Source organism: Mya arenaria, chromosome 3 (assembly GCF_026914265.1).
Source record: "Mya arenaria isolate MELC-2E11 chromosome 3, ASM2691426v1".
Lineage (NCBI taxonomy): Eukaryota > Metazoa > Mollusca > Bivalvia > Myida > Myidae > Mya > Mya arenaria.
The window spans coordinates 62,544,182-62,554,814 of NC_069124.1; the positions used below are offsets into that span (position 1 = coordinate 62,544,182).

The 10,633-nt window shown below is 35.7% G+C and overlaps 1 protein-coding gene across 1 annotated transcript; it reads left to right on the forward strand.

The window, feature by feature from the left end:
• Window positions 1-1,745: 1,745 nt before the first annotated feature.
• On the forward strand, window positions 1,746-7,049 carry LOC128228170 (alpha/beta hydrolase domain-containing protein 17B-like). The gene is made up of 2 exons (XM_052939328.1): window positions 1,746-2,535; window positions 3,608-7,049. Exons 1-2 carry the CDS (start codon window positions 1,889-1,891, stop codon window positions 3,825-3,827), a joined length of 867 nt encoding a protein of 288 aa, XP_052795288.1. The 5' UTR covers window positions 1,746-1,888; the 3' UTR covers window positions 3,828-7,049.
• Window positions 7,050-10,633: the final 3,584 nt, after the last annotated feature.

Genomic DNA, 10,633 nt, shown 5'->3' on the forward strand with positions numbered 1-10,633 from the left:
CTCCCATTCTAGGTTACTGCCTCAATAACCAGCGCAACCACACCCATTCAAGGCTACCGCCTCAATAACCCCTGCAACCGCACCCATTCCAGGCTACTGCCTCGATAACCCCAGCAACCGCAACCATTCCAGGCTACTGCTTCAATAACCCCAGCAACCACTCCCATTCTAGTTTACTGCCTCAATAACCAGCGCAACCACACCCATTCCAGGCTAACGCCTCAATAACCCCAGCAACCGCTCCCATTCCAGGCTACCGCCTCAATAACCCCAGCAACCACGCCCATTCTAGGTTACTGCCTCAATAACCCGCGCAACCACACTCAGTCCAAGCTACAGCCTCAATAACCCACGCAACCATACCCATTCCAGGCCACCGCCTCAATAACCCGCGCAACCACGCCCATTCCAGGCTACTGCCTCGATAACCCGCGCAACCACACCCATTCCAGGCTAACGCCTCAATAACCCTAGCAACCACACCAATTCCAAGCTACAGCCTCAATAACCCGCGCAACCACACCCATTCTAGGCTACTGCCTCGATAACCCGCGCAACCACACCCATTCTAGGCTACTGCCTCAATAACCCGCGCAACCACACCCATTCCAGGCTACCGCCTCAATAACCCCAGCAACCGCTCCCATTCCAGGCTACTGCCTCAATAACCCCAGCAACCACTCCCATTCTAGTTTACTGCCTCAATAACCAGCGCAACCACACCCATTCCAGGCTACCGCCTCAATAACCCCAGCAACCGCACCCATTCCAGGCTACTGCCTCGATAACCCCAGCAACCGCAACCATTCCATGCTACTGCTTCAATAACCCCAGCAACCACTCCCATTCTAGTTTACTGCCTCAATAACCAGCGCAACCACACCCATTCCAGGCTACCGCCTCAATAACCCCAGCAACCGCTCCCATTCCAGGCTACCGCCTCAATAACCCCAGCAACCACTCCCATTCTAGGTTACTGCCTCAATAACCCGCGCAACCACACTCAGTCCAAGCTACAGCCTCAATAACCCACGCAACCATACCCATTCCAGGCCACCGCCTCAATAACCCGCGCAACCACGCCCATTCCAGGCTACTGCCTCGATAACCCGCGCAACAACACCCATTTCAGGCTAACGCCTCAATAACCCTAGCAACCACACCAATTCCAAGCTACAGCCTCAATAACCCGCGCAACCACACCCATTCTAGGCTACTGCCTCGATAACCCGCGCAACCACACCCATTCTATGCTACTGCCTCGATAACCCGCGCAACCACACCCATTCCAGGCCACCGCCTCAATAACCCTAGCAACCACTCTCATTTCAGGCTACTGCCTCAATTACCCGCGCAACCAACTAAATTCAATTCTTGTCATGTAATATTGCATTTATTAAAAATAAAACTATTTGTATAATTATTATAAAATGACATTGTTATATACAATGCATGCTCATCACACTTACTTGCCATATTTTGTCCATTATATGTAAAACAGTCAGGGGAGTTCACTGTGTAGGAAATTGTAAAAAACCATGATTCATATTGCTTAGTGGTGTGTAGCCTAATACTTTTTATGTCAATACTTTTAAATGTAAATTTTATATAAATGTCATTGATTTTTCATTAGGAATAATATATTTGTATGAGAAGAAATATCTTCCTTGAAGAATGCTTAACAGAAAAACAAAAGCATAAAAACTAAAAGAAATATAAACTTCCGGTAGTGACGTCACCGGAAATAATAGAAAGTGTCATCGATCTGGGAGAGGTTTAATTATTTACGGATGTTTCAACAATATGCTGCATATATTGATATAAATCTGATATTAATTTCGTAGGCCCATACTTCCTTTATTCTGTGATATCACAGTTAAATCTGAAAATGAATGGACTTTCATTCAGTGAACTGTGCTGTTTGTTCTGCTGCCCTCCATGTCCCTCAAAAATAGCAGCGAAATTGGCGTTTCTGCCACCAGAACCAACGTACTCACTGGTGCAGGATGAGTCAGGGTCAAAATACAGTTTTCACCTTACTGACAGAGCTGAATGGCAATATACACAGCGTGAATTAGATAGTATAGAAGTCTTTCAAACTCGTACCACAAAAGGGAACAGGATCTCTTGTATGTTTGCTCGATGTGCACCAAATGCACGATATACAATTCTCTTCAGTCATGGAAATGCTGTAGATCTTGGCCAAATGAGCAGCTTTTACATTGGATTGGGAACCCGAATAAACTGTAACATTTTCAGCTATGATTACTCTGGTTATGGAACAAGTACAGGTAAAACATCAGAAAAGAATCTGTATGCAGACATTGACGCAGCTTGGCAAGCAATACGGACACGATATGGTATAAGCCCTCAGAATATTATTCTCTATGGTCAGAGCATTGGTACAGTTCCAACAGTGGATCTTGCAGCTCGTTATGAAGTAGCTGCTGTTGTGCTGCACTCACCTTTAATGTCAGGGATGAGAGTCGCATTCCCTGAAACAAAGAGAACCTGGTTCTTTGATGCATTTCCAAGGTAATACAAAAATAATGCATTTTTTTATTTGACTTACGTTAGTTCCTTTTACTTGCCTTTTAACAATTGTGTAAACTGTTGTCATACAGTAATCAAAATGAGTGCCAACATGCAAGTTTGCACTGGTTAATGCTATACAGGGCTTGCTACAAATATTGATGCAAAACACTAGTGAAAGATTTAGAAAATTCAAGCTTGTTCATCCGAAATCTTTCCATGACTGGTCAATAATCTATTTTCCAATCCATCTAACAATCAAAGCTATTGAGATAGTTTAGTTCTCATTAAGTTAAAAAAGTTTAGTTCTCATTAAGTTAAAAAAGGAAATATATCAATAAAAAATATACGCTTGTTACACTACCAACCATGCATTTTTTTGCAAATGCAGCTTTAAGCGATATGCAGTATTTTGAACCATGCTCACAGAATGGATTTCTCCCGATTGCGGGGTAAACAGTCCCATCCCCCAAACTTAATAATTATGTTGCTGGAATATTGAGTGTTTGTTAAAGCATATTAAATAGTTAATTGATATAAAAACAAACTGTTCCTGCGAAAGTTCCCATCTTTAGAAAGAGTTTGTACCAAGAGCTCTGTTCGTTTTTCAAGTTAAACAAGTGCATTTGAAATTTGGATTCTTTCGAATAAGATGACAATAGGGTCTGAAAACTGTCACAGCTGCAAAGCATTATTTTCAGGGATCAACCTATGCTTTGAGTATGAACCAAGTGATTTGAAGATGAGGGTCGAGTTTGTATGTGTTTAATAAAATTGATTAAAATTATATTCATTGGACGGGAACAAAGAAATAGCCTTCAGAAAATTGACAGCTTTCTCAATTATCGTTAATTAATGTTTCACAATGTATAGTGTTGACTCATGCGATGGAATCCGGGGAAAATTATCGTGGCAAATAGTGAAAAATTCATTAAAAAGATAACGTCCTCGGTAAGGAAAAATTGCGGCAATGTGTGAAATGTGAAAAAAAATCAGAGTTGGTAGTGTAAGTTATGTAAATAAGTTACATGTTTTTATATATATATATATATTTATATATATTTTGTGTTTTCAGCATTGACAAAGTACAAAAGATAACATCACCTGTCCTTGTTATACATGGCACTGAAGATGAAGTTATAGACTTTTCTCATGGCCTTGCCATATTTGAGAGATGTCCACGCACAGTTGAGCCACTGTGGGTTGAAGGCGCTGGGCATAATGACGTTGAACTGTATGGACAATACCTAGAGCGTCTGAAAGTGTTCATAAGCACTGACCTGGCTATCAACTGACGCCAACAGACGGGAGAGGGTGGGGATACTACTAACAACGCAAACATTGCCATGTTAGATGTGGTTACTGAGATGGAAAAACTTCTCTAATCTGAGATTAACATGACAACTATTTCCTGAATAACAACTTTGTATACACACTTTCAGGAAATTCTCTCAATATATTGAACACATGTAAAGAAATCAATTCACAGATAACTTTTTTATTTGAGAGGTTGTCATCACTGTAAAATGAATATTATAACAATATGCCATGCCATGCAGTAAGATGCCTGACCAAATTGTTATATGGGACAGGGTGTTCCCAGTCTTAGTCAGGTATTATACATCAGATCTGCTGTTTGAACAGTGTTTACAAAATTTGTACATTTGTTATCTAGTTCACAATTAAAAGGTTGTTACTAACTAACTAAGGTACATTTCACATATCAATGTGAATCACTTGTTGTAAAAAATCCATCTTTTCATTCACAATAATGTATTAGACCCCACTTGTTGAAAAGAAAGACATTATTTTATTACTATTTTTTGAGCCTTATTGTAATAAATAAGATATAAATAGAAAGTGCACCTAGGTTACTTTATATTCCCAATTCATTAGACCACATTCATTTTGTCACTGTGGTTGTAGAAATACAGTAAGTTATTTTAAAATATGCATATATTTGAAACTGTTTCCAATTGCTAGTATTGGAATTCATTTCTCAGGTGGCTTCAACCTACAACTTACAGATCAATGTAGCTTATTCTTAAAGTATGCCTCATTCTATTAATTTATTTCTGAGAAGTTAAAATTATGTTTATAATTGTTTTATAAATCTTCCTGTCTGTCCCACCTAAATTTGGCAAATATGAAACATTATTGGAAAGTTTAGTAAATGTTTTGAGCTATTTATCTTTATGATGATGGCAAAAACACTGAACATCTTTGTCATTTTCTAGAGTAGGCTTAAAATGCAGTCAGAATGGAAATTCTGCATATCACACAAACAAAATATGTATCTTTAATTTGCGTCTTGTTGCCACTACTTTAGTGAAAGAATATGGAAACCATGTATATATCTGTATTTCTAATGATTCCCCTTACCAATTAAATGGTAGAATAACAAACTAGGATATAATTTCGCCTTTTACATAAAGGTTTAGCACAGGTATATAAAAATGTGTCTACTATAGAGAATGAATAAATATGTGCAATGATTTTTTTTTTTGTTTCATGTTATAAGTACATGTACCTTTTTGCATTTTATGTGCTGTATGCGGTTTTAAGTTTATTTCATCTGTTAAGATTAATGGTGTCGAGTTAAAGATGTTTGCATGCAATAGCTGGTAGGAACAATGAGTATGTTTTCCCACAGAAAAGAATACATAGCAATAGCATGCCCAAAACAGACCTACTACATTGTATATTACTGATTTAATAATGGGATACCCTTCAATTCAATTCATGTGAAAAATGACTTAGTTTATATGCATTCTATATACATTGATTCAGATTAACTTTTTGTCCTCTAAAGAATACAATTGATCATTTCTTACTTGAACTGCTATTTTTGTACGTAAAATAAAAAAATCTTTATTTTGTAATGTATGCATTTAATATTTGCCGCAGTTGGCTGAAATAAAATAATCATGGATCCTACACTTTCAATTAAACAGTTGAGTAAATACTGAGTTACGTTGCAGACGTATATAACCATTTACTTTGTATTATTATGAACATGGATTCTCTGTACCTGTTCGTAATGATTATCAGTTACATTTTTACACATTGATCCACTTAAGTTAGGTTAGTATGATTTGTTTGTTGCTGTATTAGTATTTCTCCTGGTAAATGTTTTCTGTTTCGTAGCCTTGTGGAACTGTTTGATTGCATGCATTCTGATTACCGTACCACTGTGGTGGTATATACATGATTTAATGTATTCATTTGGAATGATAACAGTGTTGTTATTTATTTTTTTAAATTTCAATGTTGTTAAAGCAATATTACAATTGATGTTATTATGTTTACAAGGAATATGTCATTCAAATAGTTGTTACCAACACAACTTTCAACTCATTATTTTCTCATGATATTAAAGGCAGAATTAAATATCAAAGGATACATGGATTACTTGCTGATATCATGCATGATGTACTTGAATTAGATTATAAACTTATTAAATGCATGATCAATAGCTTTACATCCATTTGGCAGAGATAAATATTTCATTTATTTATTCTGTCAACAGAAGGTTTTACATGAACCTATTATAACAAGGAAGTAATGATATGGATAATATGATTTAGAATATTTTCACATTTACTGGCATCCATACAATTTCTGTTACATAAACCTTTTATAATCCCAATTGTCTTACAGTTTGTTTCTTAGTCAAATGAAGACACTCATGTTTAATATGCTTCTAGATTTACTTAAGTAGCTTTCCCTTTCATGTAGTTTGCTTCAATGTTTACAACTAATTCTGATTTGTTTGATGGTACAGATTTTTTTTATATGCTATCAAATTCATTTAACAGAAACTATGGAGATACATGCAGCAATGAGTTTGGGAATTAATAATGCCAAAACAGTTAGTAACATGTGGTTATGTAAAGCTTCTGCTGTAAAAAAAAACGTTATTAGTAAGTGTAGTGTATTCTCTGCCATTCTTTATAGGTTATTTTCACTGAAATATAGAATGTTCCAAACTTACATTTTTTTCTGTTGGGAGCATATTCTTGGTATTGTATGTAGCTGCAATAATTTTATAATCTTTATACAGTATTTTTTGCATTGAATGCTAAATGTATTAAAGAGCCTTTAAAAATCCATAAATGCAGGTACAATTAGTTATTACTATACAAACCTGAGGGCATTTATAGGTCAAACCTTCTGAGAGACACCATCTTGTTAATTCAATCATTTCAATAGGATGAAATATTCAATGTCAATTCCACTGTCTGACATAAATTAATGCTTTATATCTATGGATTTGATCAGTTTTTGTAATTTTGAATAATATATTTCAAGTATTAGAGCATCTTAAACTTCTTTTTGTGTTGATTTTAGGAGTAATCTACATTTTTATTCATTGGTCATTACTTGTCATTTATCTATCATTTTGGCATATTTGAAGAAATTATTGTTAATTTTTAAACAGACTTGTAAATAGAACTATCTGAATTATTGTTTGTGTATATTTTGTTCCTCATGTAATAAATTGTGCATGACAATGACTGCTGTTTATTATTGTTTTTTATGGCCCCGAAGGTGAGCATGTTAATATGGCACCGTCTGTCTGTCATTATGTAATACTGCATATATCAGATAGAGAATAGTTGGTTGTGTCAATAATGTAACTCTGCATGCACAGAGGGATTTTAAAATGAATTGGCACATGTGTTTAGTACATAAATCCGATGTGACCCTACCATGCTGCATATATGCACATAGGAGTAGTGATTGTGTTGGGGATGTAACTGCAGCTGGCAATAAGTAATTACTTAATCTATTCAACTTGATTGCACACAGTTTGGTGAAAGATTAGGTAGACATTTAAGTAATTGCATAATCTATTAAACTTGATTGCACTTTGGGTGCATTCATCACCTACTGTGACAGCTCTTGTTTGCCTAGAACCTTTTATAATTAAAATTCTGCTCCAAGAATAGATACATGCCAGAATCCAATACTGTTTTGTATTGGTTCATTATCTGTACAATTGACCATATGTCAGATTATTGTTTGCAAATATCTGATTAATCCTTAGGGCTGTATCCTACAGTGGTTATGGTATTACGAGTCCGTTTAACACACATGTTTCATCTGTTATTGGCTTGTATTAATTCCAAATGAAAAAAACGTCCCACATTGTCACTATATTAAGTAATGGCACCGCAAATGTGCAGTCAGCAGTTTTTGCACATATTGGCTACAATACAGTGCCAGGTGGCATTTTACTTGTGCCTTTAAAATGTAGAACAAGTGGTTAGTCACACTGCGAAGAGTACTTCTTTTTGTAAAGCACATTTCTCATACCATCAATTACATAACATTTTCTGAACATATAAAAAATCTGTACAATTAAACTATATGATAAAGATCTTACAGCCAGGTCAAAATCAGGTCATGGTCATACAATTGAGTCAAAATTAAGCACATCTTAAGTATAATATTCACCTTTTTTGATAATTTATAAGTTGGCATCAACTTCATCTTCATTGCCTGAGCATTTAACATCAAATTGTATCTGGAGAATAGCCATGACTTTGTGTACCAGTATATTTTCTGCAAACTGTTGCTCAACTAAGTATGCTGTCATGCCAAGGCTTAATTAGCGGCATTAACCAAAGGCTGGTGTTTATACCTTATGCCTGTTGCCCCATGAAACCATATTCTAACATTTATAATAAAGTTATTTTACCATTTCTTTCCACTATTCAATTATTCATTCATAAATTGGTCTTTGCAAGCCTGGTTATGCTGTTTGTGAATTCATGGCAAACTTTTGACCATTTGCAGTTTGTATTTATATTTCCCCCACACTGCTATGGACTGACAGAAAGGATATTAAATACTAAGTATATCAGGTCATTACTGCAAAACTGTCATGTACACATGTTTGCATTATAACTGTAGTTTTGTCAGTTTCAGAAGTGTACTTGGAAAATCTCCATATATACTACATGTAAAACAAAGCCCTGATCACAATTCTCGGTGAGGCAAGATTAAACTCCTGGCTTTATACAACAGACGGTCTTGACATGTATTATTCACATACTGAATTGCCCCTTGTAAACTCCCGTTTGGATCTATGACAGTTGAAAATGTGTATTGTATGATGATTTTGTGAATAACCAGTATCCGGTCATTCACAATTAAAAAAGAAGCTAAAGCAAGAAGCAATACCTGTATTTAAAGCATCACCCCTTATTCCAAACCAATAAAAGTAAAGCAAGGCTATCTTCATGACGAAAAATTGAGTTCCATACATGAATGTGTCGATTGCAGGGAGCAGATATTTAATTACCTAGCACATGTATCAAAAGGAATAATCTAACTGGAGCAATATTTTACTACTGATTATTCAACATGATCAAGATAACCATTACATATTTTATTCAACATATACATATGATATTTAAACTGAAGACATGGTCAAAAGATTATAAATTGAATTGTGTGTCCTGGCAGGTTATAGAACATGCCCGAAATGTAATAGAAGTATGGTAGATTGGATGAAGAATGCAATAGTAAACTAGAGATGTCACAGGAGTGACCCCCAAATGCTGCCTGGATGCAGGAATGGCAATTTTTTTTAAAAAAGGCCTTAACTCCCACGTTACTGTTCACTACATTTTCACTTATAATAAAGAAAAAGTAACAAAAGGCAATAACTATTTAGCTGAAATAGTTATGGTTCTTGTAAATTGCATTTCCTCTTTTTATGCTTTACCATTGTATGAAGTTTAAGTAAATTCCATCTATCAGTTTTCAAGTTATGCTTCAGACTAGAAAAAGAAACAAAGGGCAATAACTCAGTGATTAACTGAAATAGAGTTATGGTTCTTGTTAACTGCGCTTCATCTTATTGTGCCCATAGTATGAAGTTTTATTGAATTTCATCAGTTTTCAAGTTATGCTCTAGAAAAGAGAAACAAAGGGCAATAACTCTGTAACTCATTGTGCTTTACTACTGTACGATGTTTAATGAAATTCCATACAGTAGTTTTCAAGTTATGCTCCGGACATAGAAAAGTAACAAAGGGCAATAACTCTGTATTATCCAACATATAGTTATAGTTCTTGTACACTGCACTTCCTCTCGTTATGTTCAATCATCATATTAAGTTTAATAAATTCCATCCAGTAGATATTAAGTTATCCTCCTGACAAGGAAAATTGCAACGGATCAACCGACCCACTGACCAACAACGGGGACTTCAATATATCCCCATCAACCTTTGTCAGGGATACAAGAATACAATATTAATGTTGACAATACAAGGGCCATAACTCCAAAGGGAATGTGAGCTGGCTGATTATTCTTCATGGTTGAAACACTATGCCCAAAAAATGGTTACACGGTTTGTTGAAGATTGGACGTAAATATTGAAGAAGGTTTGCTTAGACAATTTGAATACCATGCATGTAATTACATGGTTCTTAATTGAATTTGGACGAGATCATTTTTATTACTTAAATAAACGTTCTCACCAGGTTTATTCAAATTGGATAAAAATCCTCCAATCCAAGAATGCCACACGGTAGTAAATTCCATCAAATGCGACCATTCAAGGCTGGAAGGAATAATGCAATGTGGCTATTTATCAAACTTGGGACATAGTTTGCTCATTAACAATGTTATCAAGTTCAGGTTCGATGAGAAATACTCAAATAAAACTTGCTCAGGACATGGAAAATTCCAACAGACCGCCTGACACATCACAGGGCAACTCCTTTAAACCAACTTCAAACATTGTTTGTCGGAGGAATAATAACAAGAGGGCCATGATGGCCCTAAAACAGTCACCTAAGCAAAGGGCCACAACTCTGTGATAAAGCATTAATAAAAATGTTGCAATTTAAACATATCTTTATTGATGATGATGCCTTGTTTTATAATTGTAGCCCTGTGAATATTCCAACATTCTTTAAAAGTGATGTCTGCTGCATTTCTCATATTTTTTGTTGTCTGCTTCCCTTGATTGATATTTGATGTTGTGAGAATAGAAATCTGCAGGGTTTTGGCCCATTTTACTTCTTTGGTTTTAACTGAAATCTGGAGTCATTTCCATAGAGCATTTCTATATTAGGTATG

Excerpts from the sequence above, each read along its gene's own strand:
- LOC128228170 (XM_052939328.1), top strand. The coding sequence starts at position 1,889 with ATGAATGGACTTTCATTCAGTGAACTGTGCTGTTTGTTCTGCTGCCCT. Across the intron at positions 2,536-3,607 it reads TTCTTTGATGCATTTCCAAG|CATTGACAAAGTACAAAAGA; the intron begins GTAATACAAAAA and ends TTGTGTTTTCAG.